General features: G+C 48.2%; 4 protein-coding genes across 9 annotated transcripts in view; 3 read left to right on the plus strand and 1 right to left on the minus strand.

Annotated features, from left to right (window-relative positions):
* Positions 1–2,731: 2,731 nt before the first annotated feature.
* Positions 2,732–8,735, plus strand: klhl21 (kelch-like family member 21). Its single transcript, XM_053849838.1, has 5 exons — positions 2,732–2,871; positions 5,802–6,843; positions 7,156–7,561; positions 7,626–7,698; positions 7,756–8,735. Exons 2-5 carry the CDS (start codon positions 5,817–5,819, stop codon positions 8,080–8,082), a joined length of 1,833 nt encoding a protein of 610 aa, XP_053705813.1. The 5' UTR covers positions 2,732–2,871; positions 5,802–5,816; the 3' UTR covers positions 8,083–8,735.
* zbtb48 (zinc finger and BTB domain containing 48) lies at positions 8,311–12,784 on the minus strand. The gene is made up of 11 exons (XM_053849837.1): positions 12,492–12,784; positions 11,515–12,150; positions 11,225–11,442; positions 11,063–11,168; positions 10,888–10,980; positions 10,735–10,821; positions 9,966–10,120; positions 9,759–9,895; positions 9,534–9,698; positions 9,383–9,471; positions 8,311–9,319 (listed from the first exon to the last, which is right to left on the minus strand). The coding sequence occupies exons 2-11, from the start codon at positions 12,139–12,141 to the stop codon at positions 8,990–8,992; spliced, it is 2,007 nt and encodes a 668-aa protein (XP_053705812.1). The 5' UTR covers positions 12,142–12,150; positions 12,492–12,784; the 3' UTR covers positions 8,311–8,989.
* nol9 (nucleolar protein 9) lies at positions 12,710–17,000 on the plus strand. 5 transcript variants are annotated; one of them, XM_053849834.1, is made up of 13 exons: positions 12,710–12,872; positions 13,260–13,722; positions 13,848–14,058; positions 14,131–14,261; positions 14,556–14,691; positions 14,855–14,951; positions 15,177–15,274; positions 15,447–15,614; positions 15,684–15,936; positions 16,052–16,166; positions 16,232–16,406; positions 16,470–16,603; positions 16,672–17,000. In XM_053849834.1, exons 2-13 carry the CDS (start codon positions 13,306–13,308, stop codon positions 16,783–16,785), a joined length of 2,049 nt encoding a protein of 682 aa, XP_053705809.1. In that variant the 5' UTR covers positions 12,710–12,872; positions 13,260–13,305; the 3' UTR covers positions 16,786–17,000. The 5 variants fall into 5 exon arrangements, with proteins under 5 accessions (XP_053705809.1, XP_053705810.1, XP_053705807.1 ...); XM_053849835.1 differs by lacking the exon at positions 12,710–12,872 and adding an exon at positions 12,873–12,966; XM_053849832.1 differs by lacking the exon at positions 12,710–12,872 and adding an exon at positions 12,879–13,055.
* A 1,064-nt stretch (positions 17,001–18,064) lies between these two features.
* plekhg5b (pleckstrin homology domain containing, family G (with RhoGef domain) member 5b) overlaps positions 18,065–21,756 on the plus strand; it is a 43,399-nt gene continuing 39,707 nt past the window's right edge. For both annotated transcript variants that reach the window (XM_053848716.1, XM_053848719.1), the window contains exon 1: positions 18,065–18,540. In XM_053848716.1, the coding sequence (XP_053704691.1) occupies positions 18,459–18,540 (82 nt within the window). In that variant the 5' untranslated portion in view covers positions 18,065–18,458. The remainder of the gene's footprint in view (positions 18,541–21,756) is intronic.

The raw sequence follows: 21,756 nt of genomic DNA on the forward strand, positions 1-21,756 counted from the left end.
AAGTCAGGCTGTGAGCGTCATAATCCCAGAGTTGGATTGGTCAGAAGGTTCCTCACACCTGTGCGCTGAAGGTCAGCATGGACCACTGCTGAGGCTGGATGAACAGAGACCTGCACTGCAGCATGTTTGGATGCAGATGTGGAAACACTGCACACGTGCAGCTCATCATAGCCAACGTGCGCAGGGCGACGCAGATGATCGCCTGCATGCTAATGAAGACAATATGAACAGCTAATTGAGCGGTTTTCACCTTCCAATCTTCGCGAAGAGAAAGATTTATAGTTAGGAGAAATGCCTGAAACACACAAGTCGGGCAATGGTTCTGACTCCAGCTGCCTCTTGCTCTTGCCGCACAACAATAAATGTGGAATTCAATTAAGCAGAACATCTTGACCTTTTACGGAGCGTCTCACCAGAAGCGGGAGGAATGGATATGGGCTGGTTAAGAGTCCCGAAAAAGAATGTACCAGGAACACGTAAAAAAAATTACACAGTGGCGAAACTAGTGGCAGTGTGAAATGTAAAAGTGATCATCTGAGCTGAGGCTCCACCCCCAGGAAATACTACGTCTCCTCACTCACCTGCTGCCGACCTCTGACCTCGCCAGACTGGCATGCAGCTGCCACTTCATTCAGATCCGTGTCTCGGATCTCACTCAAAAAGCTGCTCTTTGCTCTTGCTTGGATGGTTGTTTGGTTAGGTGACTCCAGTTTTCTGACGGTAACTCAACAAGTGTGAATTGAATACCTGGAGAAACCAGTTGCTTGCCATGGGACATGTAACTGTGCTCCAGTATCACTGTGATTATCCAGCATCAATACAGCCAAGTTTGTTTTGGCGTCTGTTATCAGCTTCCTGATAGTATCCACGGAGATGACATGGCATTATATCAATCATTGAAGCATAACTCATCTCTACCTTGTGGTCAATAGGTTGCTATAAACAACAATATCAGTGTTATTACTGATGAATTACGCTTCGTAGTAGCCACACTAAACGCGTGGTTTGTCGTCATCTGCTGGATCCATGAGGTAATTCAAGAACCTGGCGTCATCCGTTTGGCTCATCTGTGGATTGAACGACTGCAGCTGTGTGCTGGCTCAGACTCAACTACATGAGGAGGAATTGACACAGAGTCTAGGGTCTGACACCCTGGTTGGGTTTGTGTCCCTCAACTGTCCCACTCTGACCCCACGGGCTGGAAATCCAGGGGTGATGGGTTGTTGGCTCTTGAGCATGTTGGAGACAAGCTCAAAGAAAGACAGGTCATGTGATCAAGAGATGGAAGGATGGGTTGCCGAGCGGTCACTAGGTTTGTGAATATGAAATTGTAAATGCAAATGGATGCAGTAGGAGCAGTGACCGATATTTAGAAGATGTCGCCTCAAAAAGTCACACACCCGCTCTCGGTTGCATTTGCACGACCTCCCCGCGCCGCCTGGGTTTTTCCCTGAGGAGGTCATTAGTGTCACTAAAATGTTCCTCAATGTAAACACAACTGTTTGCCTCTGTGTGCTTCCATGTTGCCATGACAACCTTCTTCAGTTATACATCAACAATCACCATTCTTGATTCTGATGAGATTTAAAATGAGGTGAAATTTGCTCCAGAAGTTGTTGTCTTCTTGACTGTGTCTCAGTGGCGTCAAAGCTTGACCCCACCGATGTTGTCCCGCCTGCGTTGCTTTAAATTGCCTGTAAAGAAAGAGAACACATGAACTTGAATTCAATGGTATTTTTAGTTGTTCCTGCTCAGGCTGTGTTTGACCCCTGTGGAAGGTCACAGTGATTATCTCTGGGCTTTGACCTCACCTGGGGGCTTCGAGCAGGTTCATCGGCAGGTCACTGGGATTTGATCTGCTCAGGCTTCTTTCACTTTACATTCCCGACCTGCTCTGCGCTCCTCATTACCCGCCACATAGAAGGAGCTCAGGAAGTGAATCGAAAACAGTTAATTAAGTTCAAATGGGTGATGGATGTTCTGGCTTCGTCCTTCACTGCTCAGAAATGACGCGGCTGATGAATGATTTAGCTCTAGAATTATGTCGTGTAATGAGGTTTAGTTTTGAGGGTGCAGTAAATAGGATTACATGGAAGTCAGAGAGTCCAAGTGGCAAACTTGAGGGTTCAGGCATAGAATTAGAAAATTGTGACTGAATGAAAAAACGACTACTATATTTAGATTTTTTTTTTTTGTTTGTTTATTTAAGTCATCTTTTTTTTTTTTTTTTTTCACGACGCAGCAACATGATTTTGAGAGAATAGAAGCTTTGCGGCAAATTGGATTTGGAATTTTATGTCGCTAAATGTCTTTAATTACATAAAATCTCCACCTTTAACGACTACTATATTTAGATTTTTTTTTTTTTTTTTTTTTTGGTTTATTTAAGTCGGGGATGAACCAACCAGACCTTTGCGTTGAATGTATGAGAAACGTGGTAAATCCTTTATCACATTTGTTGCTTTGAAATTGGTTGTTATATATTTTATTTATTTATTTACGCAGCAGCATGATGATTTGGCACCAGAGAATAGAAGCTCTGCGGCAAATTGGATTTGGAATTTTATGTCGCTAAATTTCTTTAATTAAAATAAATAAAAAAAAATTAAAATTTTCACCTTTAAGATATTGCAGCTGTTTATTATTTAGCAGGACTTAGCGCACCTACAGTTACTACAGTGGCTTCCAAACTCGCCTACGGGTTCCGTGTCCGACATTGACGACGGTCCGTGAACGCCTCACAGCTCCGTCGATGGTGTCATGGCGCAGGAGAGGCCGGAGGACAGCGAGCTTCCCAACTTTCACATCAGTTTCCATCCTTCTGAAGTATCTTGGCTGAAAGTCGTCAGCATCGAACGAATCTGAACTCTGGTAAGTGGACGTAAGTAAGTAAAATAACCTGTTTACAGTGTTGCGGTTAGCTCCCGGCGGTGACGAAGCGATGCTACGTCAACTGAACATGAAAAAATATCATTCACTGTTAACATCACTTCACTCAAGACAAGTATCTGCTTTCGCTCGTATTTGGGTGTTTTATCACTATCGGTCGCCGGGTTGTTATCGTGACTCATTTCCAGAACGAAGATAACGACCAGTCGCAAATGTAATTCACTTTTCATGACTAACTTGCTCGTGCGTTTCGGGTTCATCGGTGAGAAAATAGACACGAGTGGAGCTAGTCACGTAGATGAATACAATATCAACGTCAGCACATTACTTTGCGAAACATATTTTGTACCTCAACATGTAGATATTTTGAGATAATAATGGGCCATAATTCCCTCGCTTTAACATGACAGGCTTATTGCATTACAGGTTGGTTGGTTGAGCTATCAATTTATTGTTGAAATGGGTGAGTTCATGGGTTAATACGTCCGTGTTTCCCTGAAACTGCTGCTTCGTGATCTCTATCTTTCATTTCTCCGTGTCCAGCCATCATCGTCTTCACAGCCTCAGCTCAACCACAATAATTTGCTCTGCTGCAACAGTTGTGTGTCATCATGACAGAAATCTCAAGGAGCGTGTTGCAGTCCAGCAGGCTTGTGAGGCCCGGGGCCCGGTGCTGGTCCATGTGGATGGGCCATGTGTGCGAGCAGGGAGACTCTCGGCTTGTCTTTTTATGGCCAGCCTGCAGCAGAAGAGTTTATGTAGCTGCAGTCTGGGCTGGGAGCAGCTGTCGAGGCTGCTGTGTCAGACCGCTGCAAGCTGACATTCCTTCCTGCGACATTCCGGGTCACTGTGTTAATTAGTGACTCGCTTTATTTTTGCTCAACAAAAGCAAATAGATGAGGAACCTGTTTTGTGAAAATGGAGGGAGTGGGGGGTTTATTTTGGGCCACAGCAGCTGATCATCTGGATGGTGGTGTTTTTTTGAAAGCTCCAGAATAGTTTTAGCTGAAAGATACACTCGGTTACACGGGTTTTATCAGACGCCAGCGTCACACGACCATCCATGGAAAACTCTGCTGTCTAACTTTGACAGGAGTTCTCAGGAAAGCTTCCTCCACTCATCAATGATCCAGGATCTTTCTTGTTGTAACTTCTCGAACTTCCAGCCAGGGCAAGTCAACAGTTGGAGCCTACTGGCTCGTGTGTAAGGGCGGTGTGTTCTCTGAGACTGATAACCTCTGTGTCTGCTGGAAAATAAGTTGTGAGAGTACAGCAACTTCAAGCTGTTTTTCATTGTGGGTCTGATCAATGTGGCAACTTTCCTCCTGCAACAAGTCTTTGTAATGGGTCTGACTTGGGATGCACAGAAGTGACAAGTGCTCCTCAGAAGGTTGTTGTGGTGACTGCTTTTTCTCTAGAATGACAGCATCTCTCCTGGCCCCTCCCACTCATGACACCATCGTGACACAGAATGGCGTTCCAACCTGGAACCTCAGTATTCTGTTAGAAACTCAGCCCAGAAATACCCCCACAGACTCTCACACCCCCACTTGGTTGCTCTCATTTGCAATTGAACAGATCAAGAATGACTTCTGACTTATATTTTCTTGAATGTTCTTTAAAACTTGACCTTCTTGTCGCTGTGATTGGACTCAGTTCTAGACTTTACTGGTCCTGGAATCACGTTGCTAACACATACTGATGACTGATTTTACCGCAAAGCTCTCAGTGTTTCTGTCATCCGACAGCGGCACAAAGCTGAGCCGACGCCGATGAGGCCGAAGTCTATTTCCACTCTGGCAGACTCACCGGACTCTCTGTGCTCATACCGCTCTTTGTTTGTGTCCCTCTCACCTCCTCTGTGAGCATCGATTTTCAGCAGCTATTCCTGGAGCTAGTTGTAAACATACCGATCACGCGTTCTGGGGTCTGAGGTTTGTTTACATCCAACATTGGTGCTAGCATTAGCATCAAGTTGTCATCTAGTTTTGTCCTTCAGTCTGTCACCATGCCAGTAACGTACCTGCATTCGATCGGCGCCCTGTTAGCAGTGTGGTTCTCTCAGGATAGTGTTGTTGCAGCTCAGGTCACCACTCTGCCCTTCAGCTCCACCAGTTTGATCCGGGCAGATCCAAATCACAACCGCAGCACGGAATGTGTGCCAGGGGAGCAGCGGCTTTATTACAACCTTTAAACTAATCTGTGAAAGCAGACCCCTGTGGATATAAAGAGGAGATAACCATCTCCAAATGTGATCACAGAGCTGCCTTGTGTAATTAACACTGCAGAGAAGAGCCTGTTTGTGATTCTGAAGAGTCTCCTCGGATCACCCTCCAACACAGAAGTCTCAAGCACCATTGACTCAAGTGTTTTAATCCCGAGTCAGAACTTGAGAAGTCCAGCAGAAGGAATGATAGATGAAGTTGCTTTGTTATTATCATGCAGCCCGTGAAAGGGAGCGCCCTCTACCTTCCAGGAAGTGAAACTGACTTTTGTTTGTTTGGCTCACACGTGTAGCGTGCTGTTAGCCGACTGCTTCTGAGGAGGAGCTCAGGGCTCAGATGGCTCTTCTCAAAGACCGCTTACTCACACTGACTGACCACCGAGACATACCAAGAGTTGGGGGGAGGTGAGGGGGGCACGTAATCCCCTCAACCATGTCCCACAGCATGAGAGGTGAGCTCTGAAAAGACTCCCCCACCCCTGCCTGGAAGTGGACACTGCTGGTGTATTTATAGCACCGGAGTACAAGCCAGTGCTCTTTCTTAACGCGTGTGGGACATTAGTAGCTGCTGGGTCTGGAAGGGCTGGTCAGGTATGGGAGTGAGTGGTTAGTGACAGCTAACGCCCCCAGACATCACTGAAGTCTGATCTCTGTGGCAGTAACGTTACCTCTGTTTCTCGGCGTGAAGGTTGTTCTCGGCGCGATGGAGAAACCAGCGTTACAAACGCAGCCGTCCACCCTTCCTTTTTTCGACACGGCGCACGCCTTCAACCTGCTGAGAGGGATCCACGAGCTCCGGGCTGAGCGCAAGTTCTTCGATGTGACTCTGTGTGCCGAGGGTCGCGAGTTCCACTGCCACCGAACCGTGCTGGCCGCCGCCAGCACCTACTTCCGTGCCATGTTCGCAGGGACCCTGAGAGAGAGCGCCATGGACCGGGTGGTCCTACATGAGGTCTCGGCTGAGCTCTTGGGTCTGCTGGTGGACTTCTGCTACACTGGACGGGTGACTGTGACGCAGGAAAACGTGGACCTCTTGCTGAAGACAGCAGATCTGTTCCAGTTCCCGTCAGTCAAGGAGGCGTGCTGTGCTTTCCTGGAACAAAGACTGGACGTGTCCAACTGTTTAGAGATCCAGGACTTTGCTGAAGCCTATGCCTGTCGGGACCTGGCAGCCAGCGCACGCCGCTATGTTCTGAAGAACATCATGGAGCTGGCCAAAGGCACAGACTTCGAGCGGCTTCCGTGGAAGCGCCTCCTGGAGTTTGTTTCAGACAACGAGTTGTGTGTGGACAAAGAGGAGACGGTCTATCAGATCGCTGTGCGCTGGGTGAAGGCCGACCTCAAGCGCCGGCTCCACTACTGGCCCGAACTCCTCCAGCAGGTCCGTCTGCCTTTTGTGCGGCGGTTCTTCTTGTTGGCACACGTGGAGAGTGACCCGCTGGTCTACCTGTCGCCCACGTGCCTCCGGATGGTCAACGAAGCGCGCAGCTTCCAGTCCTGCGAGTACGACCGGCACGACCGACCCTGCCACCGGATGCGGCCGCGACCGTCCACCGGCTTGGCTGAAATCCTGGTGGTGGTGGGCGGCTGTGACCAGGACTGTGACGAGCTGGTGACCGTGGACTGTTACAACCCGCAGACTGGACAGTGGCGCTACCTGGCCGAGTTTCCCGATCACCTGGGGGGCGGCTACAGCATCACAGCCCTGGGAAGCGACATGTACGTCACAGGTGAGTGAGTCGCAGAAGACTGTTGCCAGAAGTTTCTGACTCAGGCTCCTGCAGATCTCTGACAGCAGCTCATGTGTCGCATTTAGCAGCAGCAGTTAGAGGTTACATAACGTTGTCAGGCAGATTTGGTTTTTAATAACTTTACTAAAGTGTTTTAGTGGCCTCTATATTAACCCCATAACTCAGTGGTTTGGCATGAAAATCTCATATCAGAATGATGAATCCTCAGGGAGAGTGGTTTGATGGAGGAAGATATTGTGTGACTGTAAATGGACTTGTGTTGGAATGTTCGGATGCGTTTTGTGACTCCAGGTGGCTCAGACGGCTCTCGCCTCTATGATGGCGTCTGGCGCTACAAGTCCAGCGTGAACGAGTGGACGGAGGCGGCGCCCATGCTGAAGGCCAGGGAGTACCACAGTTCCTGCGTGCTGAAGGGTCAGCTCTACGTGGTGGCGTCGGACAGCACTGAGCGCTACGATCACTCGCTGGACTGCTGGGAGGCGCTGCCGCCGATGCTGCACTCCATGGACAACTGCTCCACCACCACCTGCGGGGGGCGCTTGTATGCCATTGGCTGTCTTGCTGGCGAGGACACCATGGCCGTCCAGAGCTACGACCCGGAGAGCAACCGCTGGTCCATGGTCAACTGTGGACAGCTGCCGCCTTGGTCCTTCACCCCGAAAACTGTCACACTCAATGGACTCATCTACTTCGTGAGGTGCGTCATGAAGCTGCGGAAGCTTGAAGTGCTGCAGCTAAAATGGCGGCCTGTGTGTGTGCAGGGACGACTCGGCTGAGGTCGACGTGTATAACCCTTTGAAGAACGAATGGGACAAAATCAGCCCAATGACTCAGGTTTGTGTTTCACATGACCCACAGGCAACAGAGTTGTGATGGCATGTCTCTGTCCAGGTTCACGTGGGAGGCAGCGTGGCAGCCCTCGGGGGTAAACTGTATGTGTCCGGTGGATACGACAACACCTTCGAACTGTCGGACGTGGTGGAGGCGTACGACCCGACCACTCGCTCCTGGAGTCCTGCCGGACGACTGCCTCAGCCCACCTTCTGGCACGGCAGCGTCAGCATCTTCCGGCAGTTCATGCCGCAAGTGTCCAGTGCCTTTGAACCGTTGGAGGCTCCGCCCTCAAACACCATTCAGCTGCACCGACACCAGCGGCACCAGGCGCTCCAGAACCTCAACAACCTGAACCAGAATCAGGACGTGAACCCGGCACACTGAGGTGGGGTAATGTGTGTCACCACTGGGGAGTGACCTGTGAAAGGGTTATTGTATGTCATGTCTGAAGCCATGGTGCCGTTCTGAGGTCCAGCTTCTGTTGAGTTTAAATGAGAACAATCACAGATCGGGAAGCGAATGGCTTGTTGTCGGCGAAAATTCCACAAATAGATCAGATCACCTGCCACTTTATTTTGCTGAGATGTACGAATTTACAACTAGAGAGCTCCAACCTTTGTTTACTGAAGTTGCTGAGCCATGCTGGAAGCATCGTTGAGTCGGTTGCACGAACTCCACCACCATGCCATGAGTTTTGAACCTGCAACTGAATATGCATGAAGTGTTTTATATGTTTGAATGGGTTGATATTTAATGTGTTTGTGCTGTAGCCGCTGGAGTCACACCACAACTGGACAGTCTCCCCGTGTGAACGCAGTTCCTCTTTCAACCGCTGGCATTAGATCGCTGCTACTTCCAACCTTTGAACAGTAGTTTACAGCAAACGTGTGCATATGTATTTTTATATCAATAGCTAGTGCAACTTATGCTATCGGAGTATGTTGTAATAAAAAAACTCAAAATCTCCTTTGTGCTTTTCATTTTGGTGGAACAGCAACAGTTTATGCAGCATTTTATTTGGATACATTTTTCATACTGGTGAGTAATTCCAGTTAATAAATGGCTGAATGCTCGTTCAGTGTTTCTGAGTGTAAGTCAAACCGTTTTTTCATTTTATGATTGTGACCTTTTTAATCAGCATTTGCACTTGTGTTCAACAGCTAACACTATATACAGGTGGAAACATCATTTTTTCCACCACACGCCACTGTTTGCAGGTGTGACCTGCCTCTCGGTTTCCTCCTCGTCGAAGGCAGAAGAAGTCCGGTTGAGCACGGTAAACACAATTGGATCACTCGTCTCCCATGTCCACACTGATTTCACTCATGTCGATGGTGGTCTCGTAGCTCAGGTTCTCAGACACCACCTCCTCTGTGGTGCCTTCGCCAGATTCGATCACCACTCGGACGATGCAGTCTGATGGAGTCAGAGCGGGAGTCAAGCTGGACTCTCCCTGGGACACCTCCTGGACGCTGTCGCTGCCGTCCGGGGAGTCTCCAGACGCCTCATCGCTCTCAAAGGGACTGTCCTCCTCCTCCACCACGATGTTGCGCAGCTTCCTCTGCCGTGGGTTGTAGTTCTCGTTGCGTTTGTGGATCAGAACGTGGCGACGCAAGTGGGCCTGAAGCACATGAAGTGAACGTGGTTAAGATTTGGAGCCAGCGTCTGGTCCAGAGTGGCTCACCTGTCGAGTGAACTTGTATCCACAGTCCTCACACTCGAACTTCCTCATGCCCTTGTGGCGCCGCATGTGAACTCTCAGCTGAACTTGGGCTGTTGGACACGCACAGTTGAGCAATGACTGAATTGGCACGGACCTACATGTGAATGCCTGCCTTTGAACTTCTTGCTGCAGATGCTGCAGATGTGCGGCTCGCCCTCCTCGTGCTTGCAGGCCTTGTGGCGCACCAGCGCCCCCTTCTCCGTGAAGCGCTGATCACACACGTCGCAGGTGAAGGGCCGCTCGCCGGTGTGAGTGCGGTTGTGTTTGTCCAGACTGGCTGCACAACACCAACATCTGTCAGTGGATCTGAGCAGGTCTGGGTGGGAGACTTCTCTACCTTGTGTGCGGAAGGTTTTCCCACAGAGGTGACACTGGTACGGTCGCTCGCCGCTGTGGACTCGCAGGTGCATGTTCAGGTTGTTCTTCTGCGAGAAGGCGTGGCCACACAAGTGGCACACAAAGGGACGCTCCTTCCTGTCAAGATCAATGTCACAGAAAACAGAGTGACCGAGTGATGTATTCCCCGTCACACGAGCGCGCAAACCTGTGGATGGCTTTGATGTGCATCTGGAGTCCATTCCTACTGGACGCTCGATGGCCACACTGCTCACACACAAAGGGTTTCTCCCCTCTGTGTTTGGCCGCCTGGTGCAGTCGCAGCTCCGACTGGTTCAGGAATGTTTTGGGACATTCAGGACACTGAAAAGAAGAACACAAGACATGAAAGTGGCACTGACTCCTGACTCACTCACTTGTCTGCAGTGGTCACTGTAACTAAGTCATGGACAGCTGAAGCTCCAGCTGCTGCTGACTCCTGTCCACAAAGCATCATCTACTACTAGTTCAAGAACATGAATCTAATGTTGATAAATGGATGCAAAACTTTTTCATCCTCAAATGTGTTCATGGAATTCAGATGAAGCTAGTATTACCAGTCTTTGATTTATTGTAGCTTGAAGTCACATCCTTTGCTCCAGGATGGATTTATTTCTGCATATCTTAGTTTATTTTTGCAGAAAGCTTTAATATTTCAGAAACATAATCATCTGTTGTCCACACTTCCATATTTCAAAGTGACTCATCACAGTAGGTTCAGGAATTTAAGTCAGCCTGCAGTGACCCAACGTCAGTGGAGATTAATGATGGCCTCCACTCCCATTTCCATGTGTTAACATTTCATCAATGTAGTGAGAAAAGAATAATGTAAATGCTGCCTTTTAAGAACAACTCTGAGAGTATCCAGACAGGAAGTGACTTGTCTGTCGACCTGCTTTACAGATTGAAACAAGCGGATGAAGAAGTTACTGACGTACTGCATGAGGTTTGGGGTGACCATGGATCTTGGTCAAGTGAAACGTCAAGTTCCTCTTGTACATGAACTGCTCAGAACAGGAGGAGCACTAGAAGAGAAGAGAAGGCAACATCAAATCACTGTCGGCCATGTTGCTGAGTCGGTGGGATCGTACCTTGTAGGGCATCTCTCCAGTGTGAGACACCAGATGGACACGCAACTGCTCTTTCCCCTCAAATTCGGCCGAGCATTTTGGGCAGGTGAACGCCTGCAGCAACACAAGATGGAGCCACTCCTAACACTGTCCAGCAGATACACACGGCCCCTGGCTGGAACTTCACTGCCCCGACCTGAGACATGGAGCAGTTCCTCATCTGGTGCATCAGCAGGTTCTCCTTCCGGAAATATTTCTTCCCGCACTTCTCACACTTGAATGGCCGCTCGCCCGTATGCCGTCTAGGAGCAAGTAAAGTTAAGATCATCACGAACCATAAATCGATTTGTGCGCTCACCTGTTGTGGACTTTGAGATAATATTTGCTCTTGAAGGTTTTGTTACAGACGGTACACAGGGCCGGCTCTGTGCTGGAAGACTCTGCGGCTGCAGCCTCTCTTTCTGATTTACTTGTCTCGTCTGGTGGTTCGTATTCGTCCCCTGAATCTTCCGGCGTCACAGCAAAGCCAGCGTCTTCGTCCCCCTCTGTGTCTGCACTCACTTCAGGCACCACTGTCTTTATCAGGAAGGAAAACACATGAGTGAAGTCTACTGTGGTCAGGTTTAGGAAACATGACAGGAGCACCACCTTTTCCAGCTCTGTGTTTTCAGGAAGCTCATCACTCTCCTCCTCCACAGGAGCGAGCTCCGCAGCAGCACTGAGATCCTCTGTCTCGAGCCTCCTGGGTCCTCGCACAACCCGACCAGAGCGTGTGGTGGTGGCTGGAGCTGGGGGACTGCTTGTAGCGTAACTGACTGCATCAGAGGTGAAGTCCTCTTTGGACACTGGAACCAGGTTCAGTTCTAAATCTGCCTTTCTTGGCCGCCCTCGTTTCCTTTTGACAGGAGCAACACCTGCAGAGTTTTCCTTGAACTTCTGGCACAGCAGAAATGCTTCAGGAACACACAGACTGGCCGCAGCATGTTGGACCTTCTCCAAGTTCTCACAGTCCAGCTTCAACTCTCCAGTGTAGAAGTAGTCCAGCAGCAGCTGGAGACCATCACCTGGACACTCGTTCAGAGAGACCTGGAAACAAGGCTCGCCAGGGGGCTCGTCCGACTGCTGGAGGAGCTCGCTGAAGCAGGCGAGGACGTTCCGGTGGGCGCTGAGGACCACGCCGCCGCCCGCGCTCAAGAGAATGTCGCAGAACCTCCCTCCGGACCTTTGCTGGTTGAGGGAGGACAGGACACGCTGGGCATGGTTCCCCGCAGGCATCACTGAGGCCTGTGACACAGGACACGAGAGTTGAAACAGAAAAATAGTAACTATTAAGAGACCTAATATCAGAAGCAGTAACAGTACTTTGAGTCGCAGTAATAACATCTAAACCAGTGACCACAGTTGTTGTGGTAGTAATAAAGCTAATTTAACCTAAAATCCAATTATAATCATCTCATCCTGAAATATCAGTTGGTGAAACTGCAATTGTCGGTAAAGTGTCATTCTTAAGTTTGATTTTTCAGAGCATTCTGCAGTCAGTTGAATTCACATGGCCATATATGACCTGCGGTGCTCGACGCATCTCGGACTACACTTTAAAGACGCTCCCTTAGAGCCAATCTTACCTGGAAGACGGAAACTCACTCATGCAACCTTGAGGATTCTTGCTCATAAAATTAATAGTGTTTTTTATTAAACACGGCTTCTGTCCAAATCCGTGAGGTTTGCTCAAAACGACATAGTAGTGCTACACGCGCCTTGTTTGTCTTTTTCTTGCAGGCCCCTAAACGGGAAGAGGATGTGACGTTTCTGCAACCCCGGTATAAACTCCTGCTGTCCCTTATTAGAGCGAATATACTTATTTCAATAGAGTTCCATTTTTACAACTGTTTAATGGCTTTCAAATAAAAGTTCCGCTCGTGTTTAAAATATGGACAATATTAACGTCAATGAGTCAGAGTTGGAGCGTTGAGCTTGTTACTCGCGGCGATATCACTCCGGGAAAGGTTGGTCGGCCACCCGGCTGCGGCTTGTTTGTGGCGCACACATGTTAGCTAACGTGCTAGCTTCGCTGCGCCGACTGCTCATGTAAACATTGAAGTTCGTTCATGCGTGGTGATAGTGTTATTAAAAGCTGTCGGCTTTCTTACAACCCTACATTTCATGAACGACGTCATATTTGCGTGTAGGTGATGTTGGAATGCGATCCTCTGTTCTCACAGCTAGCTCAAATGCTAACGAACGTTGTGATATTTGTATGCTTTGTTCTCATGAATTCATTTAGTCGTGCGTTACAGCATCACGTATTTTAATTCCCTGGTTGATAAAGACGCCTTTTCAATTTAGCTGCTCAGTAATGACTTGTGTATTGAGAATGTTCTTTTTCTTTTCAGCTCCCACCCCCGTTACTTCCACTGCAGTACCTGAGACTCATGAACCATGAAGGTAAACAAACATGCACAGGTCAAAGTCAAATCACAAAAGTGGACAAAGGTGAAAGGGAACCGGAGTCGGGGTCCCATCAGACCCTCTGATCTTAACTCCAGTCCTGTCATGGCCAAACTAGTCCAGGAGCACCATGCTAAGAAGAAAAAGCCCAGTGTGAAGAGACTCAAGGGCAAGGTCAAGTCAGTGTCTGGTGCTCCGATAGAAAGCAGAAAGCCTTGTACTAATGGAGGAGTTTCCATGGAGTCAGAGGACTCAGAGGACTGGGAGGAGTATTCCAGGTCACTCCAGATGAACGGCATGGACACTGATGATGGTCAGCTGGCTCGCCTAGAAGGAGATGCGCTTCATCACTGCGCCGAACGAGATGACCAAAAGAACCATGCAGTGCTGGTCATGCAGAAGGATCAGGTTTGTGCCTGAAGATGCTTGAAAGAATTATGTAACTCGTATATCAGTTTATTGTTTTCCATGTGAAATTTGTGTGATGCAATATGAGCTTGGCTGTGTGTTGATATTCATCTTCTGTGCTTCAGACTTTGTGTTTTCGTGGCAAGTGTTTCCTCACATGCTTGTACGGTCGCGTGGAAGTTATGGGCTTCACCATCGAGGAGGGTCAGGAGTCGTATCCTGTCCTCTCACCTGCGTCACACTGTCCCCTCACCATCACTGCCCTCAGGAACTCGGACAATAGCAGAGACCCCAGCACAGAAGTGGGCCCAATACTCCAAAAGTACCTTCCCACAGGTATATGAGTTCCTGATGTGACACTTATTTGTCTGAATTGGTGCATGACACTTTGTGTATCTTTTTTCAAAGCGTCTTGTAAACGGTTATTAAGGAGAGTCAAGTCAAATTCGTCCCTCATCTTACTGGAGCCCATGGTGACTCCCCTGACGCGGTTTCTCTCCAGCTTCCCTGGATTCAATGAGCTGTTCAGCCCCACCATGGTAAGATACTGTGATTCAACAACAACAAGCAGCACGACTAGAACATGTGGGTGAGCTTAAGCAGACTCTCAAAAGTATGCCACGTTTAGATTGCAACGGGATTTGCCCTACTTTCTGAAGTTACATCTGTGAAGTTAATATAAAAATAAAAATTGAGTGTAAAATTTTAACCATCCCTTTTTTGAGATGGTTAAAGGCAGTAAAAACCATGACTCCTGAAGTGAGTGGTTTGGAAGTTGTAGTAGAAATGTATATTTCATCCTCAACATTTTATTTTCACCTCCTTGTTCTCAGAGTGAGCTCATGTCTGCTGTCCTGGACACTCCTCTAAATGGTTTGGGAATGGTCCCCCTTCTCAGCGCTGTTCACGGTCTGAAGTTATCTCAGAGCTGCAGAGAAGCTCTGGACAGTGTGGTCAGCGCCTGCAGAGGTAAATATATATATGTATCAATGGCACGCTTCTCCTTAAATTTAAATCTGACTCTGTCCCACAACAAAGAGTGAGAATGTTGTGCATCATTGACCGAGTCATTGTTTGTTTGGAGTGCATGACTTACAGTCACACATTTGTTTGATGAGAGTCTCTGTCTCAGGAGACATGGACGGCTGTGCAGTCATCCTCGTCTGTGGGGCCAAAAATGTCGGCAAGTCCACTTACATCAGAGTTCTCCTCAACACTTTACTCAACCAGTATGTTCCTTCTCATTTCCAGTTTTCTCTCATGCATGTGGCTGAGTATTGATTCTTTAGTGAGCTTCAGCGGTTTCACTGTCACCAAGGAATTTCATGAGAAATAATGTCACAGATCCTCCAAACATTGTATTGCTTTTGTGTTATTGTTTCTGTATTATTGTGATCATGTGACGCTTTGTGGACATCAGAATGGTCTCAGAATGACCACGTTTGTGTTTGCAGCACAACCAGTGTCGATTATTTGGAAGGTGACTTGGGTCAGACAGAGTTCACTCCCTCCGGCTGCCTCTCCATGACGACCGTCAGAGAGCCTCTGCTGGGTACGTCTCGACACTTGTTTCACCACTGTCACTCCTTGTTTACTGCTTGTAAAGGTGTCTGCTCCAAATGTGACTGTGCTATGTGTTGCACAAAAATATGCAGGAGATGTTGGCATGCTGGGCAAGAGATTCATTGCTTTGTTATGGAGCTTTGGTTGCGTCTCCTTTTCAGGTCCTCCGTTCACACATCAGCGGACGCCTGATCACATGGTCTACTACGGTGAGACCTCTTGTGAGAAGGACCTGAACCGCTACCTGGAGTCTCTCAAATCTCTATGGAGCCGGCGGCCGCAGAACAGAGAGACCCCGATCATCATAAACACGATGGGCTGGGTCAAAGGTCAGTGTGAGCCCAGTGTGAGGGTCTCTGAAAGGTTTCAGTCTCTGACTGTGTTTTCTGTCCTCTCAGGATTCGGCTTTCAGCTGCTGGTGGACATGATCCGGTTCTTCCCAGTCACACACGTGGTCCAGTTGTCACACGGCGGGGTCACCCAATGTCCCGCTCTTACACCGGGGTTCCTCAGGATGGCTCAGGGTTTCCAGACGCACCCGCCGGCCCAGACGGCTCTGGACGAGCTGAACGAGTACCAGAGTCCGCCCCGGAACTACGTCCTGCATCTCGTACATTCGGACTTCGAACTCGCTGGACGGCAAGGAAACTCGTAAGTCAAAAGAATTGCTTCAAAATAAATCAGGTCGGTTAACCCGACAACAAGGACCAGCTGGTTTGGCACGTCCCGTCTGTGAACTCAGAAGCATTTGATTTCTCTCTGACAGGAGACACCAGCGTGCCAACGAGCAGCGGGAGCTCTCCCTGCTGGCCTACCTGAGTGACCTCCAGTCTCCAGACCCTGGCCCTGTCAGACCTCTGCATGCCCTCACACCGTACCAGGTGACATTGTAGATCAGGTGTGTCTGAAGGGAACCACACTGACCGAGTGACCTGTGGACCTGCAGGTTCCCCACACTGCCGTGGCTCTGGGTGTGACCCACTGTGAAGTGGCCCCCACTCACATGTTCTACGCTGCCAACGCCAGTCTAGTGGGACTCTGCTGCCTCGGGGAGAAGGTGACCAGCCGGGGCGGGCCGGTGGTTCTCAGCCAGCCGCCCATCTGTCCCTGTGTGGGCTTCGGTGCGTAGCCCGTCTGTAGAAGTCTGCAACACCACTGTGACTCACCTGTGACCATCCTCCCAGGTGTCCTCCGAGGCGTCGACATGGCTAGAGGCCTCTACTTCCTGCTGACCCCCGTTGAGCCGTCCGTCCTCCGAAAGGTCAACTGCCTCCTGCTGGGCGCCATTTCACTGCCGTCCTGCATCCTCACCTCCCAGGTCAGACATCGCTCAGCAGATGAACTCTTCTCCTGACTCTGTCTTCATGGCACTCTCCTGTCTTTCAGGACGCCACGGCAGGTGAACTGCCGTACATCACCACAGACTACAGCTTCGACATCACAGGCGCCGGGAAGATCCGAGTTTTCAAGGGACTCCTGAGACCTGAACACCTGAAGTGATGGACTGTATTTGCCAAACCACAGGGACTCCTTCATGTACGAAACTGAACTTTTCACCTCCTGAAGTCGGTTTGTCACCCGGCTGCAGATTCGCGCGGCATGATGTTGGACGCTGCGCCACCTCTTGAACAACAGCAGAACTGAGCGTTTGTTTTTTTGTGACATTCCTATGTTCAAGTTGAATCAAGAATAAAACAGAGTCATGTTCTTAAGAATGTTTGATGGTTGGATTCTCTTTAGGTTCACTTTGGATTCGTCGTGAGAAAGTCATGTCCAGTTCCCATCGAGGCTGAAGTCATATTGTCCCCTGACCTCAAGAGGGCGCCAAAACCTGTATTCTGACTAGTGTGTCTTGTAACCCTGAAAGATCACTCGGATGATCCGTCAGCTCGGTGTTGGGTCGTGAACCCTCTTGTGTGGCTCAGAAAAGCTAATTAGAGAAGTGGGCAGCCCCCCTCACCTCCCACATCCCCCCCACCTGCCCTCTCTCCACCCCCTCGACCTCTATAGAGAGCCACAAACAGCAGAGTCATAATTTTTGGCACAGTCATTGTTGTGTCTTTGTCCACTCACGTGTTTTCTTGTGTGGAAACTGGAGAAGACCCCTCTGGAGGGACGCCAGCGCTCTGGCTGCAGGAAAACATTCTTTTGAACACGCATAAATCTTGAGTTTTTGTAATCTATTTGAGCAGGAAACACCACAGCTCCCTGTCACACTAACTCTACGTCGTATATAATATTTTTCCATCACAAAGCTCTGGAAAAGCTATTTCCTCTCTGGTCCAGGAACATCTCACCATCCATTACCACAGCTGGAATCCGTATCACAACACCATCCAAGAGAGAAGCAACCCGCTTTGAGTCGCTGACGGATGACTTTGCTCTTCCTCAAGCAGAGCTTGTAGTTGCTTCATTTTGTTCCATAAGAAATAAGCTGAAGTTGGTTGAAAAATCCAGATCCTTTGAGCCCTTCTTATGTTTGATGAAGGAGGAGACTTTTGACACCGTTGCCTGTCTTTTGTGAGTTTGACCTCTAAGATAGAACTTCCGTCAAGCTCGCGCCAGGCATCAGTCAAAAAACTCACAAGATAAAAAGTAGCGCATTTTATTAGAAGGAAATGCTACTTTTACACATGTAATGTATGGAAACATCTTTATAAAGCGAGAATTTCTAAGCAAGAATAAAGCATTTTAAATGTTTTCGCCACATTAGCGCCCACTGTGGACGCGCGGCGTTACTACATCAGTTGAAAGGAGCCGCTGGTCTTTGTGACTTCAGCGCGAGTGAATGAATGGAGGCGAGCTAAAGCTGGGCCGGTTCAGAACCGAGCAGGACGCGTCTAGAATGGCTCCAACTTCTGCGGCGTGTTGTGTAGCGTTCTGGGGATGAATTCGGGTGGAGTTCGGAACGTCCCGAGGTGATAGGTTCGCGCTAAAACCCAAGAAGACAACATCACAACACGCTTCCGTCGAAGACTCGTTCACCGGCAACAAGTTCTGGAGGGCTGAACGTTTGGGAAGGAGATTGGAGGCTGGTTTTGGACCGGGGCTCATCGACAACGCGAACCGAGAGATGAGCAGGATCGTACGTTGAAGAATACGTGTGTGACTGAAGCGCTTCAGAACACTGTAACCCGGTTCTGGTGGAGGTTCGTCTCTTCTCGCATGCTCCGATGGTTCCGAACAAGTGGACCATGAACTCGGTCCTACACAAGTCACCTCCGAGGAGCTGGCTGGGACTCAAACTCCGAATCAGTAAGTTAGCATGCTTGTTGCAAGAACTTTTGCTTCGACTGACAGCGATACTTTTGTTAGAAAGTAGTAGGTTTACAGTTTGTCTAAAGTCTCCATGAAGTTCTGTAGTTGGAATACAGCATGAGTAAAGTGCTGAACTCTATATGTGACTATTCTGTATCATAAAAATGAAGTTTTTCTTCCACACCTAAGTGGTGGAAAACAAGCAAACGAGCATTGGAAAATCCAAACGTGTATTTTGTTGATTCATTTAAAAGCTTACATGAAGAGAATAAACTTAATTTAGCAGTATATTTCGTCCCACGTGTCAACGGTTGTATTTAGTTGCCCGTTATGATTAAATAATGACTAATAACTCATCCACTAAGTCAACAACTGTCACGAGGATACCATTTTAGTGACATGAGGTATGTTGATGTTTTTGCGCGCAGAATGTAAAAAAAAGTCATTTCAAGCTAATTGGAATGTGAGTGTCAAGTGTAAGTACCTGTCCGAACAGAAATGATGCCACAGCCTGCTGGAGATGAAAAAAAATACGCTGTGGAAGTAAGTGTTTTACATTCCTGCCATGGAAATGTATTTCCGCAGCTTGACACTAACCGCTTCCATCATAGTCTGATGCTAATAAAGTGAGTTGTGACCATGTAAAAAAAGCAAGAAGTATGCTACTTTGTTTGCCATAACTGTTTTGTAGTAGCGTGGATGGAGTCACTATAGTAACAGTGAGTGCACTGAGTTAGATTTTGCCACTGCTGGCACAAAAACATGTTTTGTTTTGGTTTTTTTTATCAAGTAAACTCTCTTGTTGTGGCGCTTGGGCGTCAGAGTGAAAATTAGAAACCTCCCTGCTACCACTGAAGATTGAGCGATCGATCGCATAAATGTATATTTAGAAAATAATTCCATGTTTTGTCAGGTAATATCAGCTGGCTGTCACTGACAGCTATGCTTTTAGCATTGATATACCGGAGGGCAGGCTGTCATTAGCCTCAGCTATTACTGAGCACTGTGTTGTAATTATGTCGTAAAGTATATTCGCCGAGCTCCAACCATAAACTGTCCACTGACCCAGTTGTATGTTGGGCAGCAGCCTGTTAGCATGAAGATGTGGTTCACCGATAGCAGTGCAACTTGTCCCTAACCAAGTGACTGACCATGACAGACCCTCAAGAAAGTGATGCTGGGGACGGAGGATGGCCTGTTGAGGTATGTTTCAGGACCTGCTGACCAGAGTCTCGTGAGCGAGTGCGGCTCGTCTCCGGGTTCATGCGGTCGAGCGAAGGTAAAGTTCAGCGGCAGTAATTGGTTGAGTCTGGATCCCGTCACAGTTCCAGGCCACCGCAGTCTTAAGCTGGTCTTATACACGGCGGTCTAATCTGGGAGCAGATGTCAGCTCTGCTCACTGTCCATCGCTGAAAAATAGAAGAAGCGGTCTGATCGAAGCCAGTCAGCTGGCTGTACACGGCCTGCTGCGAGGCGGAGCGAGAGCGGGCCAGTTTGTCCAGGACGTCCTTGACTTGCCTGATTTATGATCCGGAGGTTGAGGCTGTTTTTGGAAAAGGTCACTGAAGGTTGTTCTGGCAGTGCTGCACCCCCACAGAAGGGAAGGTTCGAGTCCAGCCTCAGGCAACTCTTGGCTAACCTGGCTCTCTCCTGCTGTAGAGGCACGGCGCTGAGGACGCCAAAGACGTGGTCAGGTGGTGAGGCTAAACTGCCTGGTGGAAGTGGCTGTTCGGAGGTGGTCAGAAGTCCCCTCCCTAAATCAGCCCGGCATGAAGCATCGCTCAACGCTCACTGAGAAATGCTGTAAAATCACTGCCAAGTGGCAAGAGTTGTGAGCCCCGACTTCTGAGGCGATAATAAAGATCTGATGATGTGAAAAATAGATTTGGTCATAAAAGCTCCACAGATGTTGAATCCAGCCTGAAGTGAAGCGGTGTGGAATTGTTCCGTGGTTCCTCAGGGCTCAGCGGCTTGTTGCTGTTACTGTGTGAGGGATGGTCTGGACGTGAGGAATTGTCAACTGTCCAAGGTGTTTCTCAGCCCCCTGCGACTGTTTCTCCTCCATCATTTTTGTGTAACCATCTTGACAGTGGAGATGTGAGTGCTGCGTTCGCTTCCTGCTGGATGCGTGCTCGATGCCAGGACACCGAGGACTTCCTAGGAAGTCACAGCTCACTTACAATGGAAAGATTGTTAAGTGAAAGTCAAATTCACTCACTGGTTTTGGTTCAGATCCCACAGTGCTGAGGTTTAGAGGGAGGTTCTGACCATTCCAGACAGTTAGTAAAACTGGTGGATGCTTCTAGATGGGGTGACTCACATTGGAACCCAAATATTCCCCAGCACAGTGTATTTATTGCTGAGCAGTGCAGACAGAGCGACTTTGCATCTGTCTGTGACACGAGAAGGTTTTTATGAGGACTTTGTGTGAGATTAAAGCCGACATGTTGGCCAGAGCAAGGTCTGGATGTGCAGAGTTCATTCCATTCTGACTGCGTTTGATGCTCCAAAAACTCTGACCAGCGTGCCTGTGTTTGGCCTTTCTGGCTGGACTCGTGACTCGCTCCGACTTCCTTCTCCTCGCTGACTTTCCGTTGTTTCATTTGATGATTTCCTTTTGGAGTCCTCCTCCTTTGCTTTTTCCTGATGACACGGCGTTTTCTGTAACATCTGATGCAGCCGAGTGCCGTTCCACCCCAGTGAGAGCAGTGGAATCAGGGCTCAAACTTTCACCACTGATGGTTGAAACTGGTGAGATGCACATGAATTTGATTCAGATATACTAAAGTGTCCTGTAGATCATCGTTCCCTTCATCAGGCATCTGTATTTTTGACCATTTAATTTTTTTGTTTGGTTGAAGTTTCCTTCTTCCCCCTTTTTTAAATGTGCAACTTTGAACTCTGATAATGTAGTGAAACTGAAATGATTGCTTTGTTGCCACTTGTTTATTTATTTTTCAAACAATGAAATTTTTTTCTGACAAATTTTTGTACACTTCTTATTGTCACCTGTTCTACCATTATTTTCTTGACTGCATTTTTCCCTACTTTACAATTGTATTGTTTTCTTTTCAATTTAAAAAAAGGTTAATTACATTTTTTACAGAATTTTTCTGTGGTGTAATGTTGTGAATTATTTTTTATTCTACTGAAAATTTGATTTGTAGCACATTATTAGCTTGTTTTATGTTTATTTTTCTGTATTTGACTTAT

Source organism: Synchiropus splendidus, chromosome 18 (genome assembly GCF_027744825.2).
Source record: "Synchiropus splendidus isolate RoL2022-P1 chromosome 18, RoL_Sspl_1.0, whole genome shotgun sequence".
NCBI classification, from domain to species: Eukaryota; Metazoa; Chordata; class Actinopteri; order Syngnathiformes; family Callionymidae; genus Synchiropus; species Synchiropus splendidus.